We start from the raw sequence: 14820 nt of genomic DNA on the forward strand, positions 1-14820 counted from the left end.
TTGGATATAATAAACTGCATTTGTAAAAACCAGTACCACTTACTGCCTTTATGAGGTAGCTCTGCACTTACCTTCGTTGGCGCCGTTCATGATGGTGACACTGTCCTTGGGCACCAGGAAAGGAGACTCGTCAAACGCATCCTGCACCTGACGACAGGGGGCAAGGGGTCAAATCTCATCACACACACACAGGGAGTGTTGTATTGTGGGTACGCCCTGTGTCTTCCTAGAGGGTGGAGTTAGAACCTTACCTATAGTGTATAATGTTCCCCCGTAACTCATCAGTACCTTATCCAGCAGAGCCTGGGCCTTCTACAACCCTATGAGAACCTTCTAGAAGCCTATCAGTACCTTGTCCAGCACAGTCTGGGCCTTCTAGAACCCTATGAGAAGAACCTTCTAAATGGAAATCAGAACCTCGTCCAGCAGAGTCTGGGCCTTTTAACCACATCAAAACCTTCTAGAAGCCAATCAATACCTATTGGAACCCAATCAGTACCTCGTCCAGTAGGGCCTTGGCCGATTAGAACCCTATTAGAGCCCTATTAAAACTCAATCAGTAGTACCTCGTCCAGGATGGCCTGGGCCTTCTTGGTGGGCAGCAGGCGGAGGCCGGCGGTGGCCCGGAGCACCACGGGAGTTCTCTTCCACTCCAGACGAGGAACCGTCTTCTTAGCCACACGCAGCAGCTGACGCACCGTCTCGCCCGCCTGCAGGAGAGAGACAGAGAGACCGAGAAACAGAGACCGAGAGACAGACACATATACGACATTCTTTGTTAAGAGATGCAAAACGAGACAAACATAAAGGAAATGTGCACAAATGTGAACACTCCCAAATATCCAAACAGGGCTTGATACAACTGCATGTGCACAATGCATCATGTACAGTATAATGCAAGGTGCAGTAAGTAAGGGATAACGCTCTGCTAGAAAGGCCCCTGCCATGGAATCGCACACGACAGATAGATGCAGGACCCCGACGGGAAGCGGAGTAGCCGAGGCCGTTGAAGAAGTCTCGCCATAAATTCACTTAATTTGCTCTGGACATGACATTGACATGTTTGTTTTAGCTAATAACGGCTTTGGCCTGTCAGGCTGGGACATTCAGCGAAATTGGTTTCCGCTGACCCACATCATTAGCTTGACTTATATCACTGAAATTCGCTCTAGTCACCCAGGTCGGTTTGCTTTCTGAATTCGCTTTGGTGCTTTATTCGCCGACCCTGCATTGAAAAATAATGACTTCCGTTGCTCCTGTGGCATAGGTCGCTCTTGGTGTACATGCACATTTACATGGCTGATCTTAGATTCAGTCTATAGATAGTCCTATTCCCGTATTCTCCATATCCCAATTGCACCAGATTCTGTCGAGCAAGTTTGACACTTCTCTGTCGCAAGTGCATAACTGAGACGTGCATACAATGTTTGTGTTAAATGCTGAAGTTATGCTTGTTTAATTTCTGCTAGTTCATCCGCATTATTCCTACAGCTTTAAAGTTCATAAATGTCTTCTTTCTGTATTTCAATGATTATGGCCGCAAAGAGCAAATTTTGTGCAGTTCAGCAGTATTCCAAATGTTAAAATCAGCTGACATCGCTAGGTAACAGACATTCTGTCCGTTGCCATTGACAGCAGTCTCTTATAAACCAACACATTGGGGAGCCCCATTCAAGTGAACGGTGGATTGTACAGAATGACGTCGAGCCATATAATGCTGTGTAATAATGTGTATAATAACGGCATGTTTATAATAGAACAGAATAGAATAGCATAGAATGCCTTTATTGTCAATATACAAGTATAATGATATTTAAAGCTTCCCCATGAAGTGCACGCATAAAATATGTACAATAAATCTAATGTAAAACTACTGGCTACTAAACATTAACTATACACAGGACTTGTGCACATCCGGAAGGTACACAGGCACATAGCAGTAACAGGCTTGAGAATAAAATGACTTAAGTGACTAGCTGCATCAGATGCCCATTTCCACTACACAGGAAACTAAATATATAATGTGTTATACAACATTTTCTTGAGGCCAGTGTGTAATAACAACTGTCTTGGTGTTTTTGTGTTATACCCAGACGTGGTTGGCTGATAGCAGTCATAATTGCAGTAATGCGTAATGATATGTTTATAATGCTTGTAATGTTTCTCTGTCTAGTCGTGGCTGTTGACTTGTAATAATTAGCGTGTTGGTGAAATCTTTATGAAGCTTTATAATGTTTCTACTGTTGTCTGATGTTGTCTTGGAACATCTTAATAATGCTGCAATGTGACCAGACTTGCGTCTCTCATCAGCTAACTCACTTGGGTGCAATGCAAGGTCCTAGTTGGCAGCTGGTAATAATTATTATCTTTAGTGTGTATTATACATGTCTTGGTAATAATTATTAGCCTTAGAGTGTATTAATAAGTGTCTTGTTAGTAATGTATTAGTGTATATTAATGCATGTCTTGAGAATCAAGTCAAGTTGGAGTGGTACCTGGAACTAGTACTTCGTAAAGATGGTGCTCTTTGGTGACAAGCTTAGTTCCTTTTAAAAGTTGTAGAGTCTGCTCGCTTCCTGACAAAGGCTTCATGCGCGTCAAAGTGTTTTAATAATGTTATACCCATTAAAATAAATGCATTTTAACTACAAAGAAGATGAGTGCCTTGGTTTTATACAACTTGTCTTGGTGAACTCCCGATCTCAGGGGCGTTGTCAAGCCCTATCCACTTTATTATCCACGGTTACAAGGGCGGCATTATCATTTGGTTGCAGCTGCTTGCTAGTGTTAAGTCATTCATTAGATCTTCGGGCAGCCTTTCAGGGAACTAGCACACAGCAAATGCTGTGGTACCATAGCACGAAAAAGGTTGAAGTGGGCAGGGTTAATTGGCATGGTAATAAGGTGGATAGTGTCTAATAATAGTCAGCTCGGTGAACTCACAATCTCAGGGGCGTCGGCAAAGGCAGACAGGCCGGGCTTCACAGAATGGAACATCTCATTATCCAGCACCGGCAACTCATCTGGAGAACACACACACACACACACACACACACACACACACACACACACACACACACACACACACACACACACACACACACACACACACACACACACACACACACACACACCATTATTTAGCACCAGAAACTCATCTGCAGGGCAGACTACTTCAGCAACACTTTACACATATGATGGGCTATACATTATAAATATATAGGTATCACTCTCTCACACACACGCACACGCACACACACACACGCACACGCACACGCACACACGCACACGCACACACACACACACACACACACACACACACACACACACACCATCTGGAGGACAGAGTCCATCAACAACAATCATACTATGTATACATTACAGACACTTGTCTGGAAGACTGAATACATCACGCATTTATAAAAGTACAGACACAAGAGACTCAGGTACATATACAAGCATGTGCACACACACACACACAAGTTAATATACAGTGGTGCTCATATGTTTACATACCCCAGCAGAATATACACTTTCTTGGCGATTTCTCACAAAATATGAAGGATTAGACAAAACCTTTTTTTTCACTCATTGCTAGTGACTGGCTTAAGATATGTATTAGCAATCTTCTGTGTTTACTCTTTCAAAAGCATGATCACACCCCAAACTACCCAAATGACCCTGTTCAAAAGTTTACATACCCTAGTTTCTGATGCTGAATATGGCCATGTTTAACATCAAGGACCGCTCTAAATTGTTTGTGGTAGTTGTGGATAAGGCTCTTAATATTCTCAGATGACAAAACAGCACATTCTTCCTGGCAGAACGGTTGTTTCCTATAATATTTTTGGGTGTCTTGCTGGAACCTCACATTTGAGGTTTTCCCTGAGTGGCTCAATGATGTTGAGATCAGGAGAGTGAGATGGTCGCTCAAAAACCTTCATTTTATTCTTTCTGAAGCTAATGACGGGTTGATTTGGCTTTCTGTGTCAAAATATTGTCATGTTGGCACTGTTGGAATTTCAATTCAGAAATGCAATATGAGGGGGTTTGGTTGAAATCAAGCCATTGGGCAAGGGAATCATTGCATTGCAATGATCATTGCAAGGGAAATTGTTCAGGAGGCATAGGACAACCAAAAAATAACTTCAGGTGAAATATAGGACAACATGAAAAAATGTTTTGAACTGTACAGCAAAGAGGCACTTGAGGAAAGATGGGCTGTTGGGGGTTGCCAGGAGAAAGCCATTACTACAAAAATGCAAACATGTTATTTTGCATATGATACACCAAATAGCATAGTGAGAAGCATCAGAATGCCTGTGACAATGTCATTTGTAAAAATGAGATCAACATGGAACTTTTTTCAGCCACTATTAACAGTACCATTTGGAGAAAAGTCAATGGAGCCTATGATGAAAGTTACACCATNCCCTTCTGTGANACAAGGTCATGGACCACTGATTTCATGGGGACATTTGAGTTACAAATGCATTATACTTTTGATCCATACTCGCAGAATGATGAATACATTGCCCTGTGAAAAATACTGGAGGAAACTTGACACACATCAGCCTTGAAACTGCACATGGTCCATTGTTTGGACATGCCAACATGACAATATTTCAACACAGAAAGCCAAATCAACCCGTCATTAGCTTCAGAAAGAATAAAATTAAGTTTTTGAGCGACCGTCTCACTCTCCTGATCTCAACATCATTGAGCCATTCAGGGGAAACCTCAAATGTGAGGTTCCAGCAAGACACCCAAAAACATTATAGGAAACAACCATTCTGCCAGGAAGAATGTGCTGTTTTGTCATCTGAGAACATTAAGAGCCTCATCCACAACTACCACAAACAATTTAGAGCGGTCCCTGATGTTAAACAGGGCCATATTCAGCATTAGAAACTAGGGTATGTAAACTTTTGAACAGGGTCATTTGGATAGTTTGGGTTGTGATCATTCTTTTGAAAGAGTAAACACAGAAGATTGCTAATAAATATCTTAAGCCAGTCACTAGCATTGAGTGAAAAAAAAGGTTTTGTGTAATCCTTCATATTTTGTGAGAAATCGTCAAGAAAGCGTATATTCTGCTGGGGTATGTAAACATATGAGCACCACTGTACATCAACATTAATGCTCTTGTGGTGGGACAAAAGACACGCACAAACACATACACACACCGTCTTATATGCAAAGCAGCACACACACACACACACACACACACACACACACACACACACACACACACACACACACACACACACACACACACACACACACACACACACACACACACACACACACACACACACACACACACACACACACACACACACACACACACACACACACAGAAACTTTGTTCTGGTTAGGCAATAACGCATGAACGAAGATGGCAGGCAGAGGACGGGAGAGGAGTTTGGCAGGAAACAGACTAATCATTCTTATTTCAAAGCCATCAGAGGACAGGTGACCACTCCATATGTGAACACATAGATCAGGGCTTCCCAACCTTATCCAATTTGGGTCCCGCTTGAAATGTACCAAATCTTCGGGGCCTACCTTTGACCCAATAAAAAAAAATCAACAGCAACGCACACAAAAATATGATTTTGATTTTCAGAAAAGGACTTCAAAGCCCACTCGGAATACCTTCATGGCCCACCAATGCTATACATTGGCCCACAGTTTGAGAATCACTGGCATAGTAGCATACAGTAAGAAGCAGCCACTACACCGCTCCTCAGTCTACTCTGATAACTTTGCTCTCCTGAGTAGCTACTCTACTACACTACTACTCTACTCTACTCAACTCTCCTACTCTACTGGGCCTCTACTGTTAGAATAGAATAGAATAGAATATACTTTATTTGTCATGCAAGCATGAAATTTATCTTTCGTCTCACCATAAAAACAAACATGTACATTCACTCCATTAAAACACTCATACTCTAAAAAACATAAATACACATAAAAAACATTGCACATATCCCCTCCCTCCAGCCACCTCTCCCAGCACACACACCACATACAGTACAGGTCAGATACCAGATCCAGTCCCTTGTTGTTATACCAGCCTAGCTTTTCCATTGCTTATTGACCATGGAGATTGCGTTGGGTATGAATGAGTGCTTGTAGATGTTTTTCTTTGTAATGTGTGCTCTGTAGCGCCTCCCTGAGGGGAGCAGCTCAAATTCAGGGTTAAGGGGGTGGGTGTTGTCATCCAAAATGTTTATGGTTTTCCTATCAACTGCAGTCCAATACAGCTTGTCCAGTTGCTTTTGGGGTCGCCCTATGATTTTTCCAGCATTTTTCACCACTCTGGACAGCCTGTTGTATCATAGACCAGTGTTTCTCAACCCTTTTTTTTAGGCGAGGTACCTTTTCAATTCACGAAAAAATTCAAGGCACCCCAAACCAACAAGCCTAAACATGGCATCACATCCGATACCACAAAAGCTTAGAAAAGTAACAGATTTGGAGAGACGTCACACGACCTACGTTCAAAGTTGCAGCTGACTGGGGCGACCTTTATTTACTTTATTGTGCGCAAATGGCAGATGAAAGATTCCACTGACTAGCATTAACTTATCAATTTAGACAAATATGTATTATATGAAATAATTTATTAAGCCCCGGCACCCCTGTTGAGAAACACTGTCATACAGCACTCGTTACTAGATTATTATTATTATTACTAGCTGCATCATTTCAGTCACACTAGTAAACCCTTCAGCTGTCCACCTTTCCTTTTTTCCAATGCACAAGTTTGCCTTCCACTTCACCCTTTTTTACATTTTATGACACAAACACCCTCCACTGCCATTCAGTGTTGAGATATGTGTTGAGCCTGACAGTATTCTTAGCCATATGACAGAGGAGAATATTTTACAGTGTGTGTCATGTCAGGCTACTACTCCATAAAGGCCAGGATCAATCTAATCTCTTTGGATAACCATCTACACAGAAACTCCCCAATGCATCCAGTAGATAGAGGTGGCCAAAGTAAAAGTTAAACAAAAAAACATACCATAGTTTCCTTCCAAGAAATTCCAAGACAAGTGACTTCCCTGAGTAGCTGGTCTTCAGTTACTACAGAGTGATGCACACATGATTCCGCACTCATTAGACAACATGTGTGGGTTTATGATATTTAGTTTTTGTCTGTAACATCTAGCCACCTCATGAGATACAATGGAATAACTGATGTAACCGCTATGAAATATCATGTGCTAGTGTTGTACTGACACCATAAGTGTACTTCTACTTCTAATTTTACTGGCTACCTCTGCCAATAATATACACAGTAGTGGGGTGGCTTCTTCCACTAGCCAAAATGTCACAAAATACACACTAGAATTATACGTTGCCAAGCCCACACACCTGCTAACCACACTACTAGCGTAACAGTACAATTACACAGTAATTAAACACACCTTGCCTCAGCGGAACACACACAGGTTTGACCAATCACACTCTTTCCCAAAAACTGGTAATGAGATCTGCAACATGATTCAATACAGCAGCTGCTAAAGCAAGCAGAGGGGATGTCTCAAAAGGCCAGACAACAGTACCAGACAATGCTGTCATCATGGCCTGAAACAACACCATGTACACCTCCACATAGTTACATAACATCCACCTGAACAATCATCAGCATCATCAACAACACCGTGACAAGGTGAAATGCACAATATCTTCCTCCTCTTCCTCACCCGTGCTGGAGTGATGAAGGTGTAGCTGTGTGTGTGCATACCAGTGCTGCTACTGACTCAAACTCAATTTCAACCTCTAAAGACCATCATCATCATCATCATCATCACCAGATACATTACTGCTTTCATATTCCTCTTCCTCACCTGAGTCCATTGTGAAGGTGTAGATGTGGATGTGTATCTGCGTTCCACTGCTGACCATATCGACTTAAACACATCATCAACTTCTAAAGACATCATCATCATTATCAGATGCACTATTGTCCTCCTTCTCCGCCTCTTCCTCATCGTCCAACTGAGACTACTAGGGCTGGGTAAAATAATCGATTCAATATCATTTAAAATTCACATAATCGATTCACAGGGCACAAAATCGATTTTTTTTGCTCTTTTTCTTTTTGTTCTTTTTGTTTCATTTAGGTCTATGGAAAATACCCAGTAGGTATTAGTCAATTAGGCCTAGGCCTACTTATTACAAATTAGCAATCTGTTAACACTGTCAAGCCACAGCCCTTTGACATTTTTATACAAAAATAGGCAACAGCATCTTTTGGGGGAAATCCTTGCACCAAAAAGGGAACGGATTGAATCGATTCGGAGTGAATCGAATTGAATCTTGATTAATCGATTCAAAACCCTAAGAATCGAAATCGAATCGATACAGGAACATAGCTGCAATACCCAGCCCTAGAGACTATAGTCATCATCATCATCATCATCTTCATCAGATGCTTTAAAATCCTCCTCCTTCTCCTCTTCCCCTTTCTCACCTGAGTCGGATGTGATGAAGGTGTAGATGTGGATGCGCGTTCCGGTGCTGCCGGCGTCAAACATCACGCCGTAGAAGATGCGGCTGGCGTTGGCGGGCCGGGAGAGGGTGGGCAGCACGCTACCAAGGTTAGCCGCTATCTCCATGCCGCTCGTATCCAAGGGCGCCTGTTGCGCGCGGCAACCTCCCATCACTCCCAACAGCAGCAGCAGCAGCAGCAGCGGCGGTGACACGAGGTGACGCGCCATCTCCAAAGGACACAGCAAGGTTACACTCACACACACACTGAAACACACTCAGAGGGGACGGAGTGATGGCCAGCTACCAGCTGGGACAGGCCTGTGGAAATATAGAGGGAGAGAGAGCAGAAGAGAGCAGGAGAGAGCAAGAGAGAGAGCAAGAGAGAGAGCAGAGAGAGAGTGCAGAGAAGAGGAGACTTACACTCACATGCAGCTCAGACACACTGATCAGCTGTTTGCAAACTTTCACTCCTCATATATAATGGCATGGCAGCCAGCCCAGCCCAGCCCAGCCCAGACGAGAGGAGAGCAGAGCAGAGCAGAACAGAACACACCCACTGAGAAGAGATACGCACATTGAGAAGAAGTATGCCTCACATGGCTCATTAAAATACAGGAACATTTCAAAAGTAAATGAACTGATATTTACTGGTCAAACAAGTAGGTTTTGCAGCCAAAGATGCAGTATCCGTGACTGGTAATTCAAAATGGCAGATTTCCATGGAGAAGATTCACCAAGGCAAAATGAACGCTTTAAAATGGATGGTGGTGGTGGTAAATATACATGATAACCTTTGTGAAAGGGCAACATTCTGGACATAACGCACCAAGCTTAAAACTGAACACTGAAACTTTAAGATGATCCGTCAAGTTATGTGACCAAACTTCTCCTGTTTACATACATACAGCAGCATTATAGTTGTTAGAAGCCTTTAAAGGGGCATTGTGATGCACCGGATCCTGATTTTTAGGATCCTGCCGGATACCGGATCCACTGCTTAAGATCCTGCCGGATACCGGATCTTACGAAAGGGTTGAAACACATAGCCTACTCGCACACGTGGGCCCTTTTTATTACGTTGACTCAAACTATTTTTCAGACTCATTGGCTTACTGCTACACTGCTTGCAACGGCCGCTTTTAAAGGGCTTTCACTCCATGCAGCGATTGGGGTTGTGAAAGACTGACTGAAAAGCTTAGGCTACGTAAAAACTAGGGATGCATCAGATCCTGATTTTTAGGATCCTACCGGATACCGGATCCACTGCTTTGACTGCCGGACCCGGATCCTGTGAAAGACCCTATTATCCTGCCGGAACCGGATCTTGGATCCGGTGCATCTCTAATTAACACATTCACTACCAAGTAACGTAAAAATAAGTTTTGCCTCCCATGCATTGGTTTTTACTTTTTTTTTATTGGATTCTGAATCTACACATTCTAATGCACATTCTGTGTGATTTCCGTAATAATGTGATGAACAGAACTGACATAGATCATGAAAACACCTACAAAGTCAAAACTCCTACAAAGTCAGGATCTGGATATTTCATCATCTGTGCATTTTATTACGCACAGTATTTGAGTTTTATTATAGCGAATCAACCCACTTCCTGATCTTGTCACGTCTCCATTTACTTCCTAGAGCATCAAAACATGTCCTGCTAGCTAGCCTGTTCCTAAACATATGATGGAAGGATAAGGAGTTTTGCTGCCATCAAGATAGGTGTAAAATGGAAGGTTGTAATGAAAAACAGCATGCAACACAGCAGGAAGTAACCTAATTTTGGGTGAGTACTTTGGCACGTCTACTTTTATCTACAGAATGAAAACTGCCAGTCAAGTGACATTAGCTAGCTAGCATTTCAGATGATGTGGCTCTGAACAATAGCCTGACCAGGTGATTTTTGCATCGAAATAGCTTACTTGGAAGCTAAGTGTTGTTCTTCAGGCGTGAAAATGCATTTAGACACGCAATTTAAACTCGGAGAGTCAGAGCGCACCCGTGAAAAAAAGGCTTTATCTCAGTTCAAATGTTGAAAAATGCTATTTTTACCTAAACCAGTGCTCGCTTAAAGTGGAATAACTTCAGAATGGAATAAGCTAGAAACAAACCGTGAAAACATACAGACAGCTGAGTTTTTGGGCTTTCGAATAAGCCCTGACATGTGTCTGTGGTTGAAGACAAAATATTTGGTGGCTGTTCAAAAAAATACAAAAAAAATTATGAAAGTGGCTGGGAGTCTACAGCTAAATTAAAAAAAAACGGCTGGTATTGAATGTGTTCAGCGGGCTTGCCACGCTTATAGTAATCTCTAAGTCCTGTTTATTTATTAAGTGGGCTTGCCACGCTTCTAGTAATCTCTAAGTCCTGTTTATTTAGTATTATTGCTTAACTTGTGCAGGGCAGTAAAAATAGAAACCGCTTCTTCTCCTAGGCCTTTCGAGATAGAGACACCGTTCAAACACTAACACGACCGGCTCGGCTTGGAGATTTCAAAAAATGCTTTGTGTGTCCATACCCCTTGTCGTTTTTTCGTTTTCAACGATTTTGTGCAAGTTTGGGTCCCCATAGAAAACAATGGTAGACACCTCTTGAATGAAGGTTCCGCCACTCTAGGGATCAAAGTGTAGGAAGCTTTTTCGTTCATAAAACATCAACACTTGCACCTAGAAGTTTAGTTGACGCGTTGTTAGCGAGCTCTATGAGATGACTCCAAACGGTGAAAAGATCATGTCCAAACTCCCATTACTTTTTAAATGGCAGGTGTGTAAAAAGTGCTGGGCTGGCCAAATGGCTGTCCCCTATTGATTTCTGAAGTGCCTTTCTGAAGATGTCAGCACATCTTCCACAAGAGGTCCATTTGTGACTGAACCGTTTAACCTATAAACTTCATTCAAGGACTGTGAGAAAGATCACACGTATGACTCCAATCTGTGAGCAGGACATGTGCCAATTCTTTTTAGTTTTTTAACAACAGCGATCTAAAAACTAGAAACTGTTTTGATTCTGCCCATCTCAACTGCCACTTTCTCTCAACATTCTATTCTTAACGAGCGAGCGGCTACACTACAATTCTAGAATTCTATTGTACAGCTCTTCAATGCAATGTGATATTGTCTTGCTGGAATGCTTGAGACAGCCAGCTGCTTGGCTCAATGGTAAAGGTGCTGGATTAGAGATATGGAGGTTGTGAGTTTGAAACCCACCTGGACCCATATTGATTTTCAGTGTTCCTTAGCCCAGTGGTTCCCAACCTTTTTTTTCAGGGACCCATATTTTTACCATTGTAAGCTTTGGTGACCCAATCGCCTGAGCGCCCGCACAAGAGGGAGTCACATGATACTCTGTTTCTCCTGCGAAAACTCATTAGTTATCATTTTATTCCTCAATTTGTCTTCAGTAAAATATAGAATAATTGTTTAATATATAATTTACATTTTGTTGCTTCTATGCATATATTAGTTTAAATGCTTTGTCATTTATTCAACATGGGCTATATGGTATTAAAATTAAACCCCTTAAAATCAAGAGGGCTTCGCAACCCACTGTGGATCTTTGGCGACCCATAGGTTGGGTCCCGACCCATAGGTTGGGAACCACTGCCTCAGCCAACTTAAAATAGTATGTATGTCATTTAGTATCAATGGCAAAGGTGCTGGGTTAGAGATATGGAGGTGGGTTCGAATCCCACCCGGACCCATGTTGATTTTCAAAATTATATCATATGCAGTGTTCCTTAGCCAACTTAAAATAGCATGTATGTCATTTAGTATCAATGGCAAAGGTGCTGGATTAGAGATATGGAGGTTGTGAGTTCGAATCCCACCCGGACCCATGTTGATTTTCAAAATTATATCATATACAGTGTTCCTTAGCCAACTTAAAATAGCATGTAGGCTATGTCATTTAGGTGCTGGATTAGATATATGGAGGTTGTGAGTTCGAATCCCACTCGGACCCATGATGATTTTCAAAATTATATCATATGCAGTGTTCCTTAGCCAACTTAAAATAGCATGTACCGGTATGTCATTTAGTATCAATGGCAAAGGTGCTGGATTAGAGATATGGAGGTTGTGAGTTCGAATCCCACTCGGACCCATGTTGATTTTCAAAATTATATCATATGCAGTGTTCCTTAGCCAACAATAGCATGCATGTCATTTAGTATACCCCCAAAACGCGGAGCTACAACACTTTCAAGATGGCTGAATCAAACATGGCTGAATTGTTTGGCCCATAACTTCTGACAGGGTAGATGGATTTTTCCCACATTTCTTTTAGCTTTGTTTTCTGAATAGTAGTTTGTTTTTAATTTAGGTATAGAGATCAAAAATAAAACTGCTCAGCTCTGCCCCAAAAGGCAAGCCCGCTTCCAGCATTTTCTGCGAGAATACAATCTAGTTTTTAGTAGTTTTTTCCAGAATTCATGCTGCCCATTCACAAATATTAACTTCATCATAGACATTTTGGCTGGAAAGTAAATACTAGTTCATTCATATATTTAATAAATATTTATGAAAAGATCAAATTTGGCAGCACAGATTCAATGAGCAGCATAGTTGCCATACCTCCTCTGGCCACCATCCTAAAGACCTTTAATGTGCCTGAGGCGGCTATTCATGCGGTATTCATACGGTATAATGTTACATGGTGCGGTAGCTCTATGTCATTTCAAATCAAACAAGTGAAACTGTCACATTCACGTCTGGAACTAGGTAGGTATACATGGACATGGTAAACAAAACAGGCGAGTTCACATGTGGTAGACCTTAACACTACAGCTGATCAGAAGTCTCGCGCTGTCAGACGTCACCTTGATGTAAACTTTTATCAGACACATTCTTTCACACAAGACACATTCTTTTGATTCTTTGTAGCCTACCAGCATCGCCGTATTCTATCCATAACATTGACCAACTGTTACACGTTGTCCTGGGCGCGATAATGTTACAAAGAAACTTGTTTATGTCAGCAAATTGGAGGATTGCTAGCTGGGTGCTAAACAGCGTGCACATTTAACAGGTGTATGATAAAATGGCTTGGCGAAATAATACAACATGACATCAATAAGTGACTCGTGAGCTGGTTATTCGAGACACGTGTGCTGTCTTGTCCTCTTATCCTAGCAGTGTCATAGTAATCTCTAGGAAAGCTAAGTAGTTCTGCTAACCCCAAATTATTTGAAGTCCTATCACTTCGCTTTGTGACATACCTTCTTTGAACGGAGTCCTGTGTCTTGAATTTTGTACATTTTCGCGTCCAGCCAAGACTTCACATCACAAAGAAGCAGTAAGAATAAAATACGTCAACTCAATCAGTCGCCCACCGACACGACAGACATTTCGTAGGCATGCACTGATACCAAATTTAGCAGAGCAGTTGGCTACTCGCCCTTTACTAGAACTCTGCTGACCACCAGTGACCAAGAAAACAGCTGGTAGGCTAGAACTACAGCCAGACTCCGTTTAACTTACTGTCAACAGTAGCCGACACTGCCAACACCATCAACAAACTGGGCCAGTGTTTTAGAAGCAGTAGCTAGCATTAAATGCACTACCCATGCTGTTTTGTTTACTTCTGTCTAGTGCCTGGCTGGGCAGTGAAACCCCTACCATGGCCATGGGCAGCTAAATATGGTCTTCTCTAGCCTAAGCCTACTACTCAAAGTCCTGCAGTCTTAAATGTATGGAAAGAAAAAACAACTTAAAGCGTAAATGTAATATTTAACCAAATGCACAGTTTTGTGTATTGCCTGCAGGTGTTACAAAATATATCTATTTAAAACAATGAATGAGGGATACATTATGTAGGTTTGGCTCGAAAAGTGGTGGGGACATTTCAATCGCAAATGGTCCGAATATGCTGTTTTTGTATTATATTTGTGAAAGAATGGTAGGGAAAAGCTAGGTTTATCTGGAAAGTGGTATGGACATGTCCCCACCGCCCCCCCCCTAAAATTACGCCCATGTGTAGGCCTACACTAGGCCTACTTTCTGTAAATATGCCCATTGCCAACTTTCCACAAAATATTTATCCCATTCCTGCCTGTACAGTTCCTACATGGCTGGTTTTCCTGCTGTGGTGTCTATTTAATTAAAATTGTATATCCCAAGACAATAACTCATTTTGTACTTATGAAAAACATCTGGGGATTTGTGTCTTCAATGCCTCGATAATGACAGGGTGGATGAGTGGTGGAATTTCTGAAGCAGCAATATGAAGAGTGCCAACATGCTGAATTTGCAGAACTCATGAGAACATGCAGATTAGCCTACTTAGATTGTTGATCACAGCGGTCAGAAG

The 14820-nt window shown here is 41.9% G+C and overlaps 1 protein-coding gene across 1 annotated transcript in view; it reads right to left on the reverse strand.

Moving 5' to 3' along the window:
* The window catches only part of entpd5b (ectonucleoside triphosphate diphosphohydrolase 5b), a 25158-nt gene extending 11106 nt beyond the window's left edge, over window positions 1-14052 (reverse strand). Inside the window, exons 1-5 of the mRNA XM_063222952.1 lie at window positions 13730-14052; window positions 8492-8829; window positions 2944-3023; window positions 567-710; window positions 72-147 (exon numbers count right to left, since the gene is read on the reverse strand). Coding sequence (XP_063079022.1) covers window positions 72-147; window positions 567-710; window positions 2944-3023; window positions 8492-8738 — 547 coding nt within the window. The 5' untranslated portion in view covers window positions 8739-8829; window positions 13730-14052. The remainder of the gene's footprint in view (window positions 1-71; window positions 148-566; window positions 711-2943; window positions 3024-8491; window positions 8830-13729) is intronic.
* Window positions 14053-14820: the final 768 nt, after the last annotated feature.

Source organism: Engraulis encrasicolus, chromosome 18, assembly GCF_034702125.1.
Source record: "Engraulis encrasicolus isolate BLACKSEA-1 chromosome 18, IST_EnEncr_1.0, whole genome shotgun sequence".
NCBI classification, from domain to species: domain Eukaryota; kingdom Metazoa; phylum Chordata; class Actinopteri; order Clupeiformes; family Engraulidae; genus Engraulis; species Engraulis encrasicolus.